Source organism: Hemiscyllium ocellatum, chromosome 19 (genome assembly GCF_020745735.1).
Source record: "Hemiscyllium ocellatum isolate sHemOce1 chromosome 19, sHemOce1.pat.X.cur, whole genome shotgun sequence".
Taxonomy (NCBI): domain Eukaryota; kingdom Metazoa; phylum Chordata; class Chondrichthyes; order Orectolobiformes; family Hemiscylliidae; genus Hemiscyllium; species Hemiscyllium ocellatum.
The window spans coordinates 5,905,495-5,928,899 of NC_083419.1; the positions used below are offsets into that span (position 1 = coordinate 5,905,495).

At 44.6% G+C, this 23,405-nt stretch overlaps 1 protein-coding gene across 1 annotated transcript in view; it reads right to left on the reverse strand.

The window, feature by feature from the left end:
* Nucleotides 1-23,405, reverse strand: part of LOC132824618 (protein kinase C-binding protein NELL2-like) — a 345,067-nt gene that overhangs the window by 9,914 nt on the left and 311,748 nt on the right. The window contains exon 18 of the mRNA XM_060839217.1: nucleotides 10,393-10,569. Within this exon, the coding sequence (XP_060695200.1) occupies nucleotides 10,393-10,569 (177 nt within the window). The remainder of the gene's footprint in view (nucleotides 1-10,392; nucleotides 10,570-23,405) is intronic.

Consider the following 23,405-nt stretch of genomic DNA (forward strand, 5'->3'; position numbering starts at 1 on the left):
TGGGATAATGGGACTGAGTTGGATGACCAGCCATGATCATATCGAAGGCAGAACTTGCTCGAAGGGCTGCCCCTATTTTCTTTGTTTCTATATTTTCATGTCTGTCAATTTTTGACTATTATGCATTCCTGAAATGAAATCATAGGGTACAAGAAAATAAAGAAATAAAGTGGATTGACAGTTTCACAGTTGTTAAGAGTGACACATCGATCTGAATTTAACCACTTATACAATGGTAAAACAAGATTTAGTTATGGATATTCATCTGCATCAAGTGATGCTCTCAGCTCATGGGTATGCTTTGATAGGGATCTTGATGAGACTTGTGACCCAATCTTTGGAGCTGATCTTGGATGCCAGTTGAGTGGAACCTCTTCCCCCTACCCCCACTCCCCTCTGGCCTTTTTAAGGAAGTTTAGATTAAAATGGTGCTGGAAAAGCACAGCAGGTCAGGCAGCATCCAAGGAGCAGGAAAATCAACATCTTGGGCAAAAGCCCTTCATCAGGAATTTAAGGAAGGCCCACCATGCAGCAGGGCACTGACCCCAACCCCGCCCAGGGATCGCGGACCCCATGGGCAGAGGTCACTATCGCCAGCCTCAGCAGCACCACGTGGAAGGGAATCTGAGGCCTTAGAATGGAACGGAATCCTGGCGATGAGGTGAGAGATGTCCGGAATGGAGTTTGTGAAGGAGGAAGGGGAGGGGAGGAGGTGGGGTAAGTGTTGGAAGAATGACTCTCAACCGGCACTTTATTCTAAACCTTTGCAGAAGCAACAGGACGAATTAGGGCAGCTCAGTGATTAGAACTGATACCTCACAGCACCACAAACCAAGGTTCAATTCCACCGTTGGGCGACTCTGTGTGCGGAGCATGCACATTCTCCCTGTGTCGGTGTGGATTTTCTCTGGATGCTCTGGTTTCCTCCCATGTGCATGCTAGGTGGATTAGCCAGGATAATAGAACGTATGGTGTTTCAGAGAAATGGTGGGACACTCTTTGGAGGACCAGTGTGCACTCGATGGTCCAAATCCTGCACCGTAGTGATTCTAATTGTATGGAAGCTTTAGGAATGGCTCAGAGGTGGACAGATTGGCAAAGTGGGAATGTCCCAGGCTCTGCTGCTGCATTATTTTGCCAAACAGCAGGAAATGTGGCAGACAGCCATTTTGGAAGACAACTGTGCCACTTAAGTGGTTCATTAAGGGTCTCTTCCTGGACCCATTGGCATTTTGTCAGGAGTGAAGGGACTCTCTGCCACATGAGAATACCATGAAGCAAACACGAGTGCTCTCCCACAGTCTGCAAGGGCTGGCCCTCATTTTTGTTCACTCCTTAGCCTATCAAAGATGAAGCAGAGTGGAAATGACCATCTCGATAGCATTGGCATCGCCTGCTTTCACTGAAACTCCAACAAATCCCTGGCTTTTTTTAAAATTCCTTTGTGGCTTGTGGGCATTGCTGGCTGGGATAGCACATGTTGCCCATACCTAGCTACCCCATAGAAGATGCAGGGGAGCTATCTTCTTGAATTGTGGCAGCCCATTTGGTGTGAGTAGATCCCTGGTGCCATGAGGAAAGGAATTGCAGGATTTTAACGCAGCCACACAGAATGAACAGCGATATATTTCCAAGTCTGGATGGTGAATGGCTTCAAGGGGAACTTGAAAAGGGCGGTGTCCCAATGTATCTGCTGCCCTAATCCTTCATGATGGAAGAGATCAGGAGTTTGGAAGGTGCTATCTAAGGAGGGTTGGTGAATTCTGCAGTGGAGGCAGTACTGCACCCTGCCATGCAGCAGTGGAGACAGTACTGCACCCTGCCATGCTGCAGTGGTGACAATACCGCACCCTGCTATGCTGCAGTGGAGACAGTACTGCACCCTGCTATGCAGCAGTGGAGACAGAACTGCACCCAGCTATGCTGCAGTGGTGACAATACCGCACCCTGCTATGCTGCAGTGGAGACAGTACTGCACCCTGCCATGCTGCAGTGGAGACAGTACTGCACGCTCCTAGAGGGAGTGGACATGATTTAGCTGGTGTGTAGTGCTTTTAAACCCTGACACCCATTGCTGAGTTCTCTTCCTCTGTGTGCAGTACCAACAATGGCCACCACTCTTCATGGTGCAAGCCTTAATTGAGAAGTGTGCATAAAGTGTACTTGTGAGTCCTAATTCCCACCAAACTGTCTCGCTTCTCCATATTCTAGTCCAGCTTTGAGACCTGAAGTCCTTTCTATCTCAGAAAATCCCAGCCAATGTCTATATGTTTGACAACTGATATGATCTGAAATGAATACCCATACACTAATGCACCATCCATGTAATGTATGATTGCAATTTAGACAGCAAGCAACAACATTTAATACAAAGCTCTTCCTCACAGATTGCAGGCAATTTTATGTGAACTCTGACTGATGACGATGACTGTGCTGTACATTAATAATAAGTAGTGACAACCCTTTAACTTTGTGTATTGCCTCTATAAAGTGCAAATATGGTCAGGTGTTCATGGCCTCCCTTACTGGACCTGCCGTGTACTATATTCTGACTTAATGCCTGAGCCTTCAACTTTGAAAGCAGACCATATAACTTCATTTGCAAGTCAAATACACTGCAATGGTTCAAGAAGGTAGCTCACCACTGCCTTCTCATGGGCATTGATGGATAGTCAGGAAATGCTGTCTCAGCCTGCGACACCAGCATCCCATGAGTGAATATAAGAGGAAGCAAACAGAGATGATGAATGGCATGGTGGCATAATGGCTCTGTGACTGAAGAAACTTACAGTTCAGAGCACAAAAACAGCGTGAAAGCATTGTTTCTAATGACTATTGTAATGTTATATAAGGCTGTGTGGGATATGGTGAATTAATGTTCTGCAATTCTCAATTTTCACAGACAAGTCCGGATAAGACACGAGATAAACAGGAGTAATGGGTACCGGTCTTAGGGAAGTGGAGGATGTAAACGGGGGGAAACAATGAAATAAGGAAAAAATATGTGGGAACCAAATTATATAAATATCGAGTATTTGTTGAATTCAGTGTGTTTTGTCCCTGCCTTGTGGACATCACACCCACTTGCAAGTGTGAAATAAAGGGCACTACTGATTCAGATCTTGTCTCGGACTGAAATTATTGCAGTGCATGAGCTTCATTTCTCACAATTGGTGCCCAACGTGGGGCTGTCCGGGATGTTCTTCCATCGCCGGGGGGACTGGCTGGCCCTGGACACTGGGAAGACGCGTCCTGTTCCCCATTGAGGAGCGGTCTCGTGTCCTGGTTTGATCCGCTCCCTTGGGCGACTGGTACGAATCCCATAAGAGAGACACCTGAATCAGACAGTGACAGGCGGTCGATAGAATATAAGGCGGAAAGGGGCCAGGCAACTCTGTGCACAGACCAAGGTAAGAAAAGTGACTTTTAAGTATTGCCTTGGTGGCCGGGATTGAGTTTTAGTAGTTAATAAGGGACTAATGAAGGAACTCAATATGGGTTGTGCCGTGGGTAAGGAAAAAGCCTCCGGGAAAACAGATGAAGGACAAAGCAATGGAAATGGAGGCAGGGTCCCTTACAACATACCTCCAGAAAGTCCGTTGGGCAGGATGTTGTAGAATTGGAAAAATCATTTTCGTACAAGGGAAGAAAATGATTAATTATTGTTGCTTTGTATGGACTAAGGAATCCATTCTTCGTCCTGCTGTCTTCTGGCCAAAGTACAGGTCGGACGAAGACTGGGTTTGTAAATATCTGAATTTATATGTCAATGTGTGAGAGAGAGAAGAATGAAAAGAGCTGTACAGCTGACAGAAAGGTTAACCCTTTGTGATTTGGTTTGAATACACATTTGTTTGTTGGTGATTGAATGTTTGAGTTTTATTCCCTGGAGCTTGAGTTCCAGGACTGTTTTGAATCTGATTTTTATTATGGAAACTTAACATGATTTCTTTTAAGGTTCAGGATTCTATAGAGATTATGGAAAAAATGATAACTCCTGTTCTTTTTACAGGTCATGACTGCCTTACTATCAGTTTCTAACTAATCTCTTTTATCATTACATCAAAGCGACTTATGGAGGAAAGTTGAAGTTTCAGTTCAACATTAGATTGTAGTAAAAACGAAAACTTCTATGGTTAATATCTGTGACCTTGGATTCGGCCATTGTTCATGCATTAGATGTTTTTTTAACTTGAATAGACAAATTCCTTTAAGGAAGCTCTGATTATTTCACAACCTATAGTACTGTAATTGAGCAATGATTGGTCAGGAGTACTTCAGAAAACTAATTCTGGATTTAAATTAGGGGACTAAAACTGGGTGATTACAGTGGATTTCAAAATTGGGAACTGTATGCATTTTACATTTTAAATATTAAATACTGAATAAATGAACGTAAATATATAAATATGTTTACAAGTTAGGAACAGATTAGATTAGACTTACTGTGTGGAAACAGGCCCTTCGGCCCAACAAGTCCACACCGACCCGCTGAAGCGCAACCCACCCATACCCCTACATTTACCCCTTACCTAACACTACGGGCAATTTAGCATGGCCAATTCACCTGACCCACACATCTTTGGACTGTGGGAGGAAACCGGAGCATCCGGAGGAAACCCACGCAGACGCGGGGAGAACGTGCAAACTCCACATAGTCTGTCGCCTGAGTCGGGAATTGAACCCGGGTCTCAGGTGCTGTGAGGCAGCAGTGCTAACCACTGTGCCACCGTGCCGCCCACTTTAAAGCACGTTTACAGGCTTTAAAGTTAGTCAAGCATGAATTGATGAATTGGTGTTTGAAGTTATGGGGAGCTAGAAATATTGCAATATTTCTTAAAAGAAAGAAAACGGGGAAGAATGTAATGACTTGTCCCCTTCGGGAGGTACCAATAGAGGACAAAGAGATTGGGTTTGTGTGTGCCCCCCTCACCAGTGGAAATGACGGTCCTGGTTGAGGATCCGGTTGGATTGTCTGAACAAATTGATCAATTTTTGGGGCCCAGTCTGTATACATGGGCTGAGTTAATGTCTATTTTGAATATACTATTTAGTGGGGAGGAAAGGGGACGTATACGGGGAGCAGCCATTAAAATATGGGACAGGGAACACCCGATTGGGGATGGGGATGCTGGACAGGGTGAGATGAAGTTTCCCCTCAGAGACCCCCAATGGGAAAATCAAAACCCGGAGCATAGAGAAGAAATGAGGTAATTGAAAGACCTGATTCTAAAAGGAATAAGAGAGGCAGTTCCGAAGTCACAGAATCTGACTAAAGCCTTTGAAGTTAGTCAGGAGAAAGATGAGACTCCCTCAGCTTTCTTGCAGAGATTAAGAGACTCAATGCGGAAATATTCTGGAATGAACCCTGAGGACCCAGTGGCACAGGGTCTTTTGAAAGTACATTTTGTGACAAAGGCATGGCCAGACATACAGAGAAAGATACAGAAGATAGAAGGGTGCAGTGAAAAACCATTAGATGAATTGTTAAGAGAGGCACAGAAAGTGTTTGTAAAGAGAGAGGATGAGAGACAGAAACAGAGGGTGGAAATGATGGTAGCTGCGGTTGATGAGGTAGTTAAGAGAAGAATGGAACCAATAGTGAGCAACCGGAGCAGCGGGTGGCAGCATGTAGTGCAGAGAGGAAAGGGGAGAGGGAGAGAACAAGGGGGAGCATTTGATAGAGGGTTCGAGCGACAGGGGCAGAGATGGAGGTCTCCACAGGAAGAATGCTATTATTGTGGAAAGATAGGGCATTTTAGGCGGGAGTGTCCTGATCTACAAAGGGAAGAAAGGACCATTCCGCTTATGAATTTTGATAATGAATAGGGGTGTCAGGGGTTCCTGCCTTCAGGGACCCACCAGGAACCCTTGAAGTAAATTTAGAAAGGAAAGGGGACATTGTCTGTGAGCAACAATATCCCATTTCCATAGAAGGTAAATGAGGACTGCAGCCAGTAATTGAGGGACTGATTATAGATTGAGTAAGATCCCTCATGACCACAAATGGTTTAGTGTGATAGATTTAAAGGATGCCTTTTGGGCTTGTCCCTTGGTGGAGGAAAGTGGGAATTTGTTCACCTTTGAATGGGAAGACCCCAGGTCAGGACGGAAACAGCAATACCGGTGGACTGTGCTTCCCATGGGGTTTACAGAATCCCCGAATTTATTTGGACAGATGTTGAGCAAAATGATGATGCGAGAGATTATGGCTGTCCTACACCAAGGCAGTCATTGGGGAGTACAAGCAATGTGTGATTTAGTTCTTAGGGAATATGGATGTAAAGGAATATATACAATTGCTAATATGTGAGGGATGTATAATCTGCAGAAAGGTAAATAAAAAAGTCTTGAGAAAACAGATCCCAGGAGGAAGAGACCCAGGATTGAGACCCTTCCAGAGTATACAAGTAGATTATACTGAGCTACCCAGGGAATGGAGACTAAAATATATGTTAGTCATAGTAGATCATTTATCCGGTTGGGTTCAGGCATACCCCCTAGCTACTGCCACTGCGAGGGGGTGTCTAAAACAATATTGGAAACACTCAAACGACAGCTTTCTAAATTGATAATAGAAACCAGACTCCCTTGGACCAAATGTTTACCTATAGCTCTCTTGCGAGTACGAACAGCCCCTAGTAAAGATTTGGGACTATCCCCCTATGAAATCTTATTTGGATTACCTTATCTGGGAACGAATGGAGAATTGCCAATTCCCGAAACTAAAGATTTGTTCTTAAAGAAGTATATACTGGGCTTGTCCTCCTCTTTGTCTTTCCTCAGGAAACAGGGTTTATTGGCACAGACTCCACCCCGAGAATTCACCGTTCATCCCATCCAGCCGGGAGATTGGGTCTTAGTAAAATCATGGACAGAGACGAAATTGCAGCCGGACTGGGAAGGGCCGTACCAGGCTCCTTTAACGACTGAAACGGCAATAAGGACGGTGGGGAAAGGCTGGACTCACTACACTCGGATCAAAGGACCAGTGGAATCTCCAGTTGAGGAAGAAGTCTGGACAGCTGAATCAACGCAAGACCCGCTGAAACTCAGACTAAAGAGACTTTGAGTAACTGGTTATACAGTGGCAACGCGAGCGCGGGATTATTTCTGTAGGATTGTATATTGAGTCATTCTGTGCTTCAGTATGATGTTTTAAGTACTGGGAATGCTTAGAGTTATGATGTTAGCCCTCTTAGTATTGGGATTTTGTCAAAAATCCTTTTCATATGTATTATTAATGGTTCCTGAGTCTGATAATTCACCAGTAATAGATGCTGATGCATGCAGCTTAGTAAATTGTGGGGATGTAGATAATAAGAGACAGTACCGCAGTTCAGAGATACATCTTAAGTCCTATGGGGATGACCTTGGGGATGGAACTTGGTATAATAGTCACGTCACAGTACACCGGACCCCCTTCCGGCCAGCTCGCGATTGTCCCGATGAAAAGTGTAACCCAATATACCTGACAATAAATAAAATCACATGGCACAAAGCAATTTTGGGAGGGGGCACCTATGAGATACAATTAAATGAAACGTTTGGGATAGAAATGAAAGCAAACGGGAAGAATTTCGTGGGCTGTTGTTTTCAAATTAGCGTAGGACAGGGAAAACGGGTGGAATTACTAGATAATGAGATACAACCTTTCGCCCCTCCCACTGATCCTAACGTAGTAAAAATTATAGAGGTAAAGGACTTGAAACAGACTATCAAAATAGAAACTAGGTACGGGGATGCAAATGTGTAAGCTGAAAAGTGTTGCTGGTTAAAGCGCAGCAGGTCAGGCAGCACCCAAGGAACAGGAAATTCGACGTTTCGGGCATAAGCCCTTCATCAGGAATGACGAAAGTGTGTCCAGCAGGCTAAGATAAAAGGTAGGGAGGAGGGACTTGGGGGAGGGACGATGGAGATGTGATAGGTGGAAGGAGGTCAAGGTAAGGGTGATAGGCTGGAGTGGGGTGGGAGCGGAGAGGTCAGGAAGAAAATTGCAGGTTAGGAGGGCGGTGTTGAGTTCGAGGGAATCGACTGAGACAAGGTGGGGGGAGGGGAAATGAGGAAACTGGAGAAATCTGAGTTCATCCCTGGGTTGACTGGGTAAAGTATACTGTAAAAAGTCTGAACAAAAGCAATTGCTATGCATGTGTCTCTGGTAGACCAGTGACCCAGGTGGTTCCCTTTCCGCTCGGGTGGAAGCAAGACAGGCAGGTCATGAAATGTATGATAGCCCTGTATCAGGATGAGACTGCATGGAATGATAGGAATTGTACCGCCCTATCTCTGATGTTCCCTTCCTTGGAGAAGAAAGATGTACAAGATCCCCCCACATTTTCCGCCGCAGTTGGAAATCACACGTCGTATGTGCGTAGACGAGGTACAAGTCGGTCTAGAGATTTGGGGGAGCTGAAATTGTGTACAGAGATTAAAAATGTAGCCGACACGGAGAAAGGAGGGAACTACTCAGCACTAAAGGTTCCCCGAGGGGATCTGTGGTGGTACTGTGGAGGCAAAATATTAAGACCCACCCTACCTCCGGATTGGCAAGGGATATGTGCAATTGTACAATTGGCAATTCCATTTACCCTGGCATTGAGAAGGAAAAGATAGTAGGGAAAAAGGGAAGGGGTAAGAGATCACTGTTAGACACTTCTTTCAAAGACAGGATTTATCTCGATTCTGTAGGAGTCCCTAGGAGGGTACCTGATGAGTATAAGGCTCGTAACCAGATTGCAACAGGCTTTGAGTCAGCTCTCTTTTGGTGGGTAACAATTAATAAAAATGTAGATTGGATAAATTACATTTTCTATAATCAACAGCGATTTATAAATTATACAAGAGATGCGGTTAAAGGAATATCAGAACAGCTTGATGCGACAAGTAGTATGGCATGGGAGAACAGAATGGCCCTTGATATGATTTTAACAGAAAAAGGGTGTGTGTGTGTGTGTGTGTGTGTGTGTGTGTGTGTGTGTGTGTGTGTGTGTGTGTGTGTGTGTGTGTGTGTGTGTGTGTGTGTGTGTGATGTTAGGAGGAAGCTGTTGTACCTTTATTCCTAATAACACTGCACCTGATGGTTCAATTACTCGGGCCTTAAGGGGATTGACTACCTTAGCAGAGAAACTGGCTGAGAATTCAGGAGTAGACACAGCTCTCTCATGGGATGGCTTGAATCCTGGTTTGGAAAGCGGAAGGGGGTGGTAGTTTCCATTCCTACTTCCCTGATAGTAGTAGTCGGGGTATTGGTGGCCATTGGCTGTTGTATCATACCCTGTATACGTGGGCTCACACAAAGACTGATTGAGACAACCTTAATGAAACAGGTGCCCTTAAAAGGCACTCAGACAGAAGAACTTTATTAACTAAATATTGAGGAGATGAGTGAGACGAAGATGGATGAAATTTCCGGAATGATGCTTGTGAATTTTGGGGGCGATGCTTAAAAGAACAAAATGCAAAAGATAACAAATGCTAAGGAAAGAAAAAGGGGAAATTGTGGGATATGGTAAATTAATGTTACTTCTGCAATTCTCAATTATAATTTCTGATACAAGGTGAATGAACTCACATCAGTGTGGAGGAAATGCAGAATTTTTTTTGTATTAGCTAAAAATGTCTGCAAGAAAGAAATGGGACTGCAAGACAATGGTAGAACTACAGGCTTCGTGGTAAGATGCTGTGAAGACAGGCCTGTATCAACAATAGGTATAAACATCTGTTTCCCACTTTTACAGAAACACAGGAACAAACCCCAATTAAAAAGGGCTTAGTGATAAGATGCTGTGAAAAGGCAAAGGTGTGCCCACAGCAGGATGGGGTCAAATGGCCTTGAGAACAGGGATGAGCATTTTTTTCACAGACAAGTCCGGATAAGACACGAGATAAACAGGAGTAATGGGTACCGGTCTTAGGGAAGTGGAGGATGTAAACAGGGGGGGAAACAATGAAATAAGGAAAAAATATGTGGGAACCAAATTATATAAGTATCGAGTATTTGTTGAATTCAGTGTGTTGTCCCTGCCTTGTAGACATCACACCCACTTGCAAGTGTGAAATAAAGGGCAATATTGATTCAGATCTTGTCTCGGATTGAAATTATTGCAGTGCGTGAGCTTTGTTTCTCACAGCTGCGAAAGGTATTATACTTTGTACTTTACTTTGTACAACATCAGCTGCTTTTTCCACTCCATCATACAATAATCAATTTCCACGTTTCAATGATTTATGAACTTAACTCATTTTCTATACAGTATTTGGAATTACTTTCCTCGTAGCAGCTTCTTTTGAGATCTGTGCAAGCTTATTGTATATCAATGTGTTAAATTTAATGAAGGAACTTGTGTACTTATTTAGGAGTGTCGCAAATGTCTGAACAAGCCTATGGCTTACCACACAATGACACTGCTGGCAGTCCTGCACCCAAGAGTCTCCACTTTTATAGGTCATGTCTCCTTTCTGATTCAGGCATTGACTGGTTAGTCGTGGGTCACACTCAGGGCAACAGAAAAGATCCACTGTAGGGTTTTCACAGTCACAGACCATCCGTCGACACAGCACTGAACCAGTCTGTTGTGGGATAAAAACAATAAATTGATGGAGCAGATAGTATTACTGTTGTCAAGTGCAATAGGAGCTTTCTTACAGACTTTGATTTGATTTATTATTGCCATGTGTGCCTAAGTACAGTGAAAAGTTTTGTTTTTGTTTTGTATGCCGTATAGGCAGATCATACCATACCAGGGTGATGGAACAGAGCAAGGAACACAAAGTTACAGCTGCAAAGAAGGTGCACCAAAAGGAAGATCAACATCAGATTTGACATTTGAGAGGCCCATGCAGGAGCCTAATACGAAGAAGAAGCTGTTCTTCAATCTGTTGGCATGTGTGTTTAAGCGTTTGTATTTTTTTGCCTGATGGGAGAGGTTGGAAGAGATTATAACCGGGGTGAGAGGAGTCTTTGATGATGTTGTTTGCCTTTCCACAGCAATGAGAGGTGTAGATGGAGTCAATGGATGGGAGGTTGGCTTGTGTGATGGTCTGGGCTGTGTTTTATCAACTGTTCAATAATTTACCATTGATTTGTCTTTTTTTGTTAAAAGTGGGTTTATTTTTGACTGGGGCTGAAAATGTGTTGTTGGAAAGGCGCAGCAGGTCAGGCAGCACCCAAGGAGCAGGAGAATCGACGTTTCGGGCATGAGCCCTTCTTTGATTCTCCTGCTCCTTGGATGCTGCCTGACCTGCTGCGCCTTTCCAGCAACACATTTTTCAGCTCTGATCTCCAGCATCTGCAGTCCCCACTTTCTCCTTACTTTTGACTGGGCGGACTCTTGCTTAAAGTCAATAGAACAAGAGTTACAAGTTTGCCCCATCCATTCCAGTGTGCTATAGCAGTGGTCCTGCCTTCCCCTTTGATTATGATTGTTTAATGCTGGAGTGAGCAGGCAAGCTGTGAATCACCACAACCACTCAAACAGCTGTAAGGTGGCAGCAGAGTAGGGCACTCCCGCTGGAGCCCCTCTGCTCTGCCTCTTCTTTTCCTTTCTTTTGTACTCTCTCTTTTTTCCTTCTTCTCTCCCCTTAGCACTGGAGGCAAATCCGAGACCAGCAACAGGCAGAGCAGTGTGTGAGCTGCGAGACCCAGAACAGTGATTGGGGAAGCAGCCCTGGAGCAGTGCACAGGCAGCCATTCCGGGCGGAGACCGGCCGGGGAGACAGGCCTGGAATTTACCTCACAAGAATTCTTTTAGATATATAAAGGGCAAAAGAGAGGCAAAAGAGGACATTGGACTGATGGAAAAGGCTGCTGGAAAGATAGTAATGGGGAATAAGGAAATGGCTTAGGAGCTGAACAAGTACTTTATGTCAGCCTTCATGGCGGGAAACGTGAGTAATATCCCAAAAATTCAAGAGAGTCGGGCGGAGGGTGGGGGGGGGAGAGGGGTGGGGTGAAGGTGTGCAGAGTGGGGGCCATCACCAATGAGAAGGTACTAGAAAAACTGAAAGGTCTGAAAATGGATAAATCATTAATGATTAATCATCTAATTAGATTGGATTGCTTACAGTGTGGAAACAGGCCCTTCGGCCCAACAAGTCTACACTGACCCTCCGAAGAGTAACCCACCCAGACCCATTTCCCTCTGACTAATGGGCAATTTAGCATGGTCAATTCACCTAACCTGCACATCTTTGGGAGGAAACTGGAGGACCCAGAGGAAACCCACGCAGATACGGGGAGAATGTGCAAACTCCACACAGACAGTTGCCCAAGGCTGGAATTGAACCTAGGACACTGGTGCTGTGAGGCAGCAGTGCTAACCAATGAGCCACCATGCCGCCCCAAATGGGTCTGGGTGGGTTACTTTTCGGTGGGTTGGTGTGGACTTGGTGGGCCAAATGGCCTGTTTCCACACTGTAGGGAATCTAATCTACCACCAACAGGACACAGATAGCATCAAGCAAAATTGGCTTCTCCTTTAACTACAGCAACATCGTAACATTTTGGATTTCTGCAGATCAAGATTTATTGCTTTCTCTGTACTAACTTTCTTATGCAAGTTTTCCCAATGAATAGTCTGATTAAAGGCTGGGAGAATGGACTGTGAATATTTAGGAATACAAGAGAAGAGTGAGGCAATCATCCCTCAGGTGCTCTGCACCTCAAGATCACTTTTTTTGTCTATGTCATGTCTTTAACATAATCTAAAGCATTTTATGTAAAGCATAATCTAACACATTTCATCTAAATCACTTATCAAATTTGATCAAAACTACCTGAAGAGACATCGTAACAGAAGCTTGGTCAATGAGGAATGTTTGAAAAGAGTATTGAGACTGAAAAGGCTCAATGAAGAAACTAAATAAATTTAAGGAGGCGATGGACAGGTTTTTAATTGGTGACAAGTTTGAAATAACTCCACGGAGGCAGGTATCCCATCACCAAATGGGCCTTTATTTCCATGTGCACAGTTCACAGACCCTGACCAGCTAGCTCCGAGCCAGTCCCCAGAGTGAGGAGAACCCCTGAGACACCTGTTTAACAGCCCAGACTAACAGCCCCAATCAGGGATCTCATACTCATTGAGCTCCACCTGGCTAACCTCATTCCAAGCTAACTACAAGGCTAAAGGGTTATGGAGGGCAGGCAGGAAAGTGGAGATGAGGCCGTGATGAGATCAGCCAGGATTGTATTGACAATCATGATGGAGCAAGATCGAGGTGTTGAACAGACTACACCCGCTCTAGGGCAGAGACGAAGACGATGTGGCTGTGGTAGAGAGTCGTAGCCATGTCCTGAAGCAGACTCACTACTTACACCTGCTCCTGGTTCCTATGTTCCCAAATTTCTATACTCTTAAGATAATTCCAGGTGTTGATTACGTTTTGTGTGGAAAGTGCTACTTCAGTTTCTCTTCCATCATCCAGCTTTGATTTTAAAATGATATACCCTTGTTCCTGAATAACCCCTGATAGGAAACATATTCTCTGTCACTGCCTATCTATTCTATTTACAATTGTAACATTATTTTTGTAAAACTATTGGAGCACTACATTGACAAAATGGACTGCAAAACGATTTTAGTTTAGAAACATGTCACCTGTCGATTTGGTACATTGAAGGGGCCTGTTCCTGTGCTGTACTGTTCTTTGTTCTAATACTTCAAATGTAAACTGCATGGTTTATTATTCTGCTGCCATTCCCTTTTCTTATAAACATAAATAATGTAAAGGTATGAGTTGATCTTATTTACCTTTTGCATAATTCACATTGAAAATCAAATACATCCCCTGCAAGGTTAAAATTATATTCTCGACTGACAGAGTTGGAAACAGGTCAAATAAAGCTGAACATTGACGGATTATATCAATAAATCAGTCACTCTGTTGAAAAATGTCTCTACTATCACACTTCTGTAATTAGGTTGTAACATATGCTGAACGCACAGTTTTCCGCCAATCTGTGATTGACAATAACAGCGTTAAAATTCTTTCCAACATATCCCAAATTGAACTCAGTCAATAAGCTGCAATATGTTGTTTTCATGACACAAGCCATTAGACTGTTAATTACATCAACTTACAGCTCCAAGGCAGAATAAGAACAGTAAAAGTCGCCAAACTAGAAATTTTGCCAGATTTTGTAATGTTGTTATGTAGTTCTGACTGAGCCTTAATTGTTCCTGTAAAAGGCTTAATTTTAGCAATAATGTTCACTGGGAGCAAGATATTGACATTGTTGGTGACGTAGCTATTCCATTGATGAACAAGATGAAATTAATAAGACCATAGGAAATAGGAACAGGAGTAAGCCATTCAGCCCCTCTATCCTGCTGCTCCATTCTATAGGATTATGGCTGACTGTGCGAAGATTCTGTTGCCATTTTGGAAACTTCTCCAGGCCCTTGTCAGAAGGTCACCTGCTTTCTACCTGCTCCTCTCTTATTTAAAATCCTCTTTCTCAACAGTGATTTTCCTGCCCTCAAAAGTTAACGTTCCATAGCCCGATCAGACCCTTGGACAGGTCTCTGGTGATGGTTTCACCATACCTCTGGAAAGGAGCGTGGTTAGAAGGTGTGACCTTTATGGTTACCTCAGCCAATAGAGGAGTTGAACCCTTGCTGCTGGTCCCCCAACCTTAGCAGTCAATGGCTTCTCACCCTCAGGGATTTCAATTCTATCCCAAATCATCAACTCCTCCTTACTCATTGAAGGAATATGAGTGTTCCTGGTCGAGCCACCATTCACTGTCCATCCCTAATTGCCCCTTTAGAAGGTAGTAGTGAGCTGCCTTCTTGAACCCCTGCAGTCCATGTGCTGTAGGTTCACCCTCAATGCTGTTAGAGGAGGGAGTTCCCAAGGTTTGGATTGGGGAGATCTGGCAGATGGTGGTGATGACAAAGAGGAGCAGAACGGTGAACAACTCCTTCAAGGAGGCTACCATCTGTCCCACACTGGCCACCACGTTGCCTTCCCCACCTCCTCATCCAGGGACACAGCATCTGGTTGCATACCCTTCAGCCTCTGGGAAGGGGAGTGTGCGTGGGCTAGAGAGGGCAAAGGTGGAAGCGTAGAAAATAGGGGCAGGTGTAGACCATTCAGCCCTTCAAGCCTGTTCCATCATTCAATGAGATCATGGCTGCTCAATGGCCTAACTCCATATGCCTGCCTTGGACCTATATCTCTTGATATCTTTCCTAATAAAAATGTGTCTGTCTCAGATTTAAATTTAACAACTGAATCGACTACCATTTGAAAAGGAGAGTTCCTAACCACTACTATTCTTTGTGTGTTGACATGCTTTCTAACATGAAGAAAGTGAGGACTGCAGATGCTGGAGATCAGAGTCGAGAATGTGGTGCTGGAAGAGCGCAGCAGGTCAGGCAGCATCCGAGGAGCAGGAGAATCGACGTTTCGGGCATAAGCCCTTCATCAGGAATGAGGTTTGTGGCCTGGGCTGAGAATAAATGAGAGGGAGGGAGGGGTTGGGAAAGGTAGCTGGGAATGCAATAGGTGGATGATGGTGAGGGATAAAGTGATACGTCAGAGGGGGCAGTGATGGATGGGCCTGGAAGGCAGTACCGAGTTAGAGGCTTGGGATTGGGATAATGTGAGGGGAGGGGAGATGAAGAAACTGTTGAAATCCACATTTATCCCATGTGGTTGCAGGGTCCCAAGATGGAATATGAGGCGTTCTTCCACCAGGCATCGGGTGGTAACGGTTTGGCGGTGGAGGAGGCCCAGGACCTGTATGTCCTTGATGGAGTGGGAGGGGGAGTTGAAGTGTTCAGCCTCGGGGGTGGTGGGGTTAGTGGGTGCGGGTGTCCCAGAGATGTTCTCTGAAATGATCTGCTAGAAGGTGTCCTGTGTCCCCGATGTAGAGGAGACCACACCAGTGCAACTGATGCAGTAGATGACATTGGGAGAGGTGCAGGTAAATTTCTGATGCATGTAGGTATCCACTGGGGCCTTGTATGGAGGTGAAGGGAGTGGTGTGGGTGTGGGTTTTGCACTTCCTGCGGTGGCAGGGAAAGGTGCCAGGAGTGGGGTGTGGGCTGGTGGGGGATGTGGACCTGACGAGAGAGTTGTGGAGGGAATGATCTTTTTGGAATGCTAATAGGAGTGGGGAGGGAAATAAATCTCTGGTGGTGTGGTCCATTTGGAGGTGGTGAAAGTGGCGGAGGATAATGCAATGCATGCGGAGGTTAGTGGGGTGGAAGGTAAGGACTGGGGTGGGGGGTGGGGGGGTTCTGTCTTTGTTGCACTGGGAGGCGTGGGGTTCAAGGGCGGTGGTGCGTGAAGTTGAGCAGATGTGCTGGAGGGCATCGTTAACCACATGGGAAAGAAAGTTGTGATCATGGAAGAAGGAAGCCATCTGGGATTTTCTGAGGTGGCATTGGTCATCCAGGAAACAGATACGGCAGAGGCGGAGAAAGTGGGAACAAGGAATGGCATTTTTACAGGAGTTGGGGTGGGGTGAGGTGTAGTCTTGGTAGCTGTGGGAGTTGGTGTGCTTGTAGTATATGTCTATGGTTAATCAGTCACCAGAGACGGTGATGGAGAGGTCCCGGAAGGGGAGGGAGGTGTCCGAGATGGTCCAGGTGAATTTGAGGTCGTGCTGGAATGTGTTGGTAAAGTTGATGAACTGTTCAACTCCTCGTGGGAGCACGAGGCAGCGCCGATACAGTCATCAGAGGAACAAGTGTGGGTTGGTGCCGGTGTAACTGCGGAAGATGGACTTTCCGACAAACAGGCAGGCATAGCTGGGCTCCATGCAGGTACCTATAGCTGACCCTTTGATTTGGAGGAAGTGTGAGGATTGGAAGGAGAAGTTGTTGAGGGTGAGGACCAGTTCAGCCAGGCCAGTGAGGGTGTTGGTGTAAGGGATGACGTGAGAGGAAGAAATGGAGGAAATGCTTTCTGATATCTCTCCTGAATGGCCTGGCCCTAACTCCTACTTCAATCCTCTGATTCTTGAATCTTCATTTGGTGGAAATAGTTTATCTTTATCTACCCTGTTTTTTTCTTCTTAATTTCTTCTGGACCTCAATTAGATCGCCTAAGGTATGAAGGAGAAAGTGAGGACTGCAGATGCTGGAGATCAGAGCTGAAAATGTGTTGCTGGAAAAGCGCAGCAGGTCAGGTAGCATCCAAGGAACAGGAGATTCCTGAAGAAGGGCTTATGCCCGAAACGTCGAATCTCCTGCTCCTTGGATGCTGCCTGACCTGCTGCGCTTTTCCAGCAACACATTTTCAGCTCAGGTATGAAGGGCCTATCTTATGAGGAGAGGTTGAGTTGCTTGGGCCTGTACCCATTGGAGTTTAGAAGAGAGAAAGAGAACCTTATTGAAACATAAAAGGTTCTTAGGGGACTTGGCACTGTAAATACAGGCAGGTTGTTTCCCCTTGTGAGAGAATCTAAGACCAGAGCGTATAATCTCAGAATAAGGATCTGCACATTTAACACAGAGATGAAGAGTAACTTCTTCTGTCAGACGATAGTGAATCTGTTGAATTCTTTACCGGTAGAGGGCTGTCAATGCTTTGTCATTAAATATACTCAGGGTCAAGACTGTTAATCAGTAAGGGAATCAAAAGTAATGGAGAAAAAGCAAGACAATTGTGTTGATGGTATCTGACCAACTGTGATCTCATTGAACAGCAGAGAGATTCGATGGGCCGAATTGCTTACTTCCGCTCTGACACCTTATGGTCTCTGCTAAATTCATGCTGATTGTTCTTTCTTCTACCTTATAACAATGATTGTACCCCATAAAATTCTTAAATGGTCGTAAAGATCTTTACAAATCTTCATAAAAACCTTGAAGATCTCTGAACATCATGGAAGGTTTTCTATAAATCAAAATCTTCCATTACGAATTAAAGTGAATTTAAACCAGAAAGAACAATACCAAATCTTTCCCCCAATTTATATTCTATTTTAAAAAAAATGCTGAACAAGAGAGGAGGCATTGATGGCAATCAATTTATGTCACCAACTCTCGATGCCCCTCCACATTAATATCGGATATTTATTCTCTTGGACTGAAATCATATTGTTATTTTGTTCAACACCAGGTAAATGACCTCTTCCCAACCTTTGCTTGAACCTACATGCTGCTTTTAGAGACATAGAGTCATACCGCACAGAAACAGACCCTTCGGTCCAACCAGTCCATGTTGACCATGTTCCCAAACTAAACCAGTCCCACCTGCCTGTGATTGGCCCATATCCCTCCAAACCCTTTCCTATCCATGTACTTATCCAAATGTTTTCTTTGTCATAATTCCTTTGAGATTAAGATCCAGAATGCCTCTCCAGTCTCCACACCTTTCTGAATTCCACAGATGGATCTTAAATGCTGCCAGATCTGCTGAATTTTCCCAGGAATTTTTGTTTTTGTAGCTGTCGTGAACTGTGCAATGAGCCAAAGTCTCCAATAAAACATTGCTAAATGGAAATTCTAACAGTTAATTGATAGTTAGACATGGACATTAGAGATATCCCAGGGTATTGTAATAATGTAGATGCCAGGCAGTGAAAGACTCAGAATAAGGGCGGAAGTTGCTGGAAATACTCAGAGAGTCAGAAAACCCCCGTGGAGAGAGAAACAGAGTGTGCGTTTCAGGTCGATGATTTTTTTTGACAGAACCAGGAGAAGTGAAAGCATGAATCTGCTCACCAACATAGAAGTGGAATTAGGATTCCTCTCCATTCCTCTTCACAAACAACTCTGTCATTTTCTCTCCAAGACATTTATTAAATGTTCATGATGTTTTACATTCACTCACTTGTGATAATTATTGCATTATATCCATTCTTCAGTCCTTCAAGTGAGTTTTGTCTCTAGGGACCCTGTATTTTCTAGTTCATAGTGCCATCCTGTCAGCAAGTATTACATTTAATTGGTAACCCACCTGTGAAGATATTTCTAACTTCAACCTTAATTTGCAGTTAATCATCACAGGCATCCCCTTGTTATAGATTCACAAGTCCAATTTTACATCATTTTCTACCTTTAACAATTATTATCCCAACATATTGCTCACATTGCTGAAATGCCTATATTTCATGATGAGGTAAAAAGTAGGCTTTTTAAGAAAATGATTTGTGGGAAAGCTCCTTGCTTCCAACAAGGACCAAGATGGAGCTGGAGATGGACTGTAGCAAAGCAAAGGAGTTAAATCATAGAGGGTGTAGATTATAGGCTGAAGCTTATTTTCTTTTGGCGAAGTGTGAGTTACATCAAGTTTTTTGGAGGGCTTTTCACTGGGAGGCCTAGCAGGATTTCCCACTGCTTCTTACCAAATGCACCTCATAAATGACCTCCCTTCCCTGATAAAAGCAAATTACTGCGGATGCTGGAATCTGAAACCAAAAGAGAAAATGCTGGAAAATCTCAGCAGGTCTGGCAGCATCTGTAAGGAGAGAAAAGAGCTGATGTTTCGAGTCTGACTGACCCTTTGTCAAAGCTTTGACAAAGACTCAAAACATCAGCTCTTTTCTCTCCTAACAGATGCTGGCAGACCTGCTGAAATTTTCCAACACTTTCTCTTTTGGTTACCCTTCACTGATGGTATTCTTCATATCCATCTCTATTGCCATCTGAATACATGCTGTTCCTAGAACAACTTACCTCTCACTGGATATATTCTGGATACCCCTCACCATCTTTGAACGGCCAGAATACCTCAGACAAATGTTAGCAATCTGATGTTGCTCTTCACCGCCAATGGTATGGTACACTAGCTACAAAGCCACATTGCCTACAACACAGAGCTGGTATGGCTGACACTCCCTCACACACAATCACTTCCATTCACCCTAGTAACTGTTTAACCAGCAGGTCACACAGTTTAGCCTGTCCTTAACTACATCCTGTCCAAACTCCCTCTCTCAGCCACCACAATCCATCCCCAGTGCCCACTGACACCTGCCTCTTAGAATCATAGAATCATAGAATCCCTACAGTGTGGAAACAGGCCCTTCAGCCCAACAACTCCACACTGACCCTCCAAAGGGTAACCCACCCAGACCCATTCCCCCACACTATATTAACCCCTGACTAATGCACCTAACCTACACATACCTGGACACTGTGAGCAATTTAGCACAGCCAATCCACCCTAACCTGCACATCTTTGGACTGTGAGAGGAAACTATATCACCCGGAGGAAACCCATGCAGACACGGGGAGTATGTGCAAACTCCACACAGACCGTCTGCCCAAGGTTGAATCGAACCCAGGTCCCTGGCGCTGTGAGGCAGCAGTGCTAACCACTGAGACCTGCATCTTGTTATTGCCCGGGAGGGGATCATCACAGACAGGCCACCAATTCCAAACACCCACCTTTAATTCCAGCCACAGGAAACAAACACCAACAAATCAAACAGAGGTGGAGCTCACCCTCATAATACAAACCAAACACTGGCTCCTTCGGCAACAGCAGGACACTCCATGATGGTTTGCAGCTCCTGATGCAGCTGATTTCTATCGTCCACATGGAGAGATTCCTCTGACAGCTGCTCCCCAACCGCCCAGTTCCTCAGCAACATGTACATGCTCCGATTGTGCAGGGAGACAAGGTGACATCACTGAGATGCCAAAGTTCAATTAGCAAGGACCAATGGCCCTGGTGCAAATCAGCAGATGTACAATGTCCAAACAGATCCTTTGGTCCAACTCATCCATTCCGACAAGATATCCTAAATTAATCTGGTCTCATTTGCCAGCACTTGGCTCATATTCCTCTAAGGTGAAAGTAGGTACTGCAGATGCTGGAGATTAGAGTCAAGATTAGTGTAGTGCTGGAAAAGCACAGCAGGTCAGGCAGCATCTGAGGAGCAGTAAAATCGATGTTTCGGGTCAAAGACGTTCATCATCACCATTGCTAATGAAGGGCTTTGGCCTGAAACGTCAATTTTCCTGCTCCTCGGATGCTGCCTGACCTGCTGTCCTTTTCCAGCAATACTCTAGTCTTGACTCATATCCCTCTAAATCCTTCCCACTCATCCAGGTGCCTTTTAACTGTTCTGATTGTACCAGCCTCCATCACTTCCTTTGGCAGCTCATTCCATACATATACCACTCTCTGTGGTAAAATGTTGCCTCTTAAGTCCCTTTTAAATCTTTCCCCTCTCACTTTAAACTTAGATTAGATTACTTACAGTGTGGAAACAGGCCCTTCGGCCCAACAAGTCCACACCGACCCGCCGAAGCGCAACCCACCCATACCCCTACATTTACCCCTTACCTAACACTACGGGCAATTTAGCATGGCCAATTCGCCTGACCCGCACATCTTTGGACTGTGGGAGGAAACCGGAGCACCCAGAGGAAACCCACGCAGACACGGGGAGAATGTGCAAACTCCACACAGTCAGTCGCATGAGTCGGGAACTGAACCCGGGTCTCAGGCGCTGTGAGACAGCAGTGCTAACCACTGTGCCACCGTGCCGCCCACACTTATACCCTCTAGATCTGGACTCCTCTACCCTGGGGAAAATACCTTGTCTATTTACCCTATCCATGTCCCTCATGATTTTATAACCTCCTATAAGGTCACCCCTCAGTCTCTCACACTCCTGGGAAAATAGCCCCAGCCTACTTAGCCTTTCCCTATAGCTCAAACCCTTCAACCCTAGCAACATTCTTGTAAATCCTTTCTGAACCTTTTCAAGTTCCACAACATCTTTCCTAACACAGGGAGACCAGAATTGAATGCAATATTCCAAAAGTGACCAACCATGACTCCAACGCCTACACTCAATGCACTGACCAAAAAAGACTAGCATAATCAAATTCCTTCTTCACTATCTTGTCTACCTGAAACTCCACTTTCAAGGAACTATGAACCTGCATTTAAATGATGCCGGGACCTTACCATTAAATATATAAGTCCTGCCCTGATTTGCCTTTCCAAAATGCAACACCTCACATTTATCTAAATTAAACTCTATCTGCCACTCCTCAGCCCATTGGCCCATTTGATCAAGATACCATTGTATTCAGAGGAGATTTTCTTCACTGTCCACTACATTTCCAACTTTGGTGTCATCTGCAAACTTACTAACTATATCTCCTATGTTCACATTCAAATCATTTATATGAATGACTATAAGCAGTGAACCCACCACCAATCCTTGTGACATACCACTGATCACAGGTCCCCAGTCTGAAAAGTAACCTTCCACTGACACCCTCTGTCTCCTACCTTTGAGCCAGTTCTGTGTCCAATCCATTTACCGCATTATTTTTTTTCTCCCCCTGTCATGAACTATTAATGCCTCATAAGTTCCTCCCTGGAGGGTTCAGAAAAGGTGTACCAGGATATTGCCAGGGCTAAAGGATTTGAGCTATAGGGAGAGGATGAACAAGTTGGGGCTGTTTTCCCTGGAGCATCGGAGACTGAGGGGTGACCTTATAGCAGTTTACAAAATTATGAGGGGCATGGATAGGGTAAATAGGCAAAGTCTTTTTCCTGGGGTCGGGGAGTCCAGAACAGGAGGGCATAGGTTTAGGGTGAGAGGGGAAAGATATAAAAGGGGCAACCTTTTCACACAGAGAGTGGTGTGTGTATGGAATGAGCTGCCAGAGGAAGTGGTGAAGGCTGGTACAATTGTAACATTTAAGAGGCATTTGGATGGGTGTATGAATAGGAAGGGTTTGGAGGGATATGGGCCAGTGCTGGCAGGTGGGACTAGATTGGGTTGGGATATCGGGTCGGTATGGACAGGTTGGACCGAAGGGTCTGTTTCCATGCTATACATCTCTATGACTCTATGACTCTAATTATGTATTGCTTTTGAATCTTTTAAGTTGCTTTGGATATGCAAAATATAGTAGGGTAGTATAGTGCCATAGAACCATAACATCACTCGGCTATTCATTCAGAACGGCAGGTTAATGTTGTGTGGATATGTGGTGAGTTCAATGAGAAATGATGTGGCTGAGCCGTTGTTAGACTGGAGTGGACAAGGTTAAAAATCACACGACACCAGGTTATGGTCTAACGAGTTTATTTGGAAGCACTAGCTTTCGGAGCGCTGCTCCTATGGTATCATAAGACACATTATATGAAAGACTTTACAGAAATTTAGGTTTGTTCAATATATCATTTCAGTTGCATGACACTATAATCTTTTCCTATAAATTCTGTGTCTTATGATCCCGTTCCACAGCTATCTGATGAAGGAGCAGTGCTCTGAAAGCTGGTGCATCCAAATAAACCTGTTGGACTGTAACCTGGTGTTGTGTGAATTTTAACTTCAATGAGAAAGTTAGCCTGATGGTAACCATTGTCAAAAAATGGTTCACTAATATCCTTTAAGAATGGAAAATCTGCCATTCTTACTGTGGTCTGTCCTCCATATGATTCCACCCCACTCTGGGTGAAATTTGGATTAT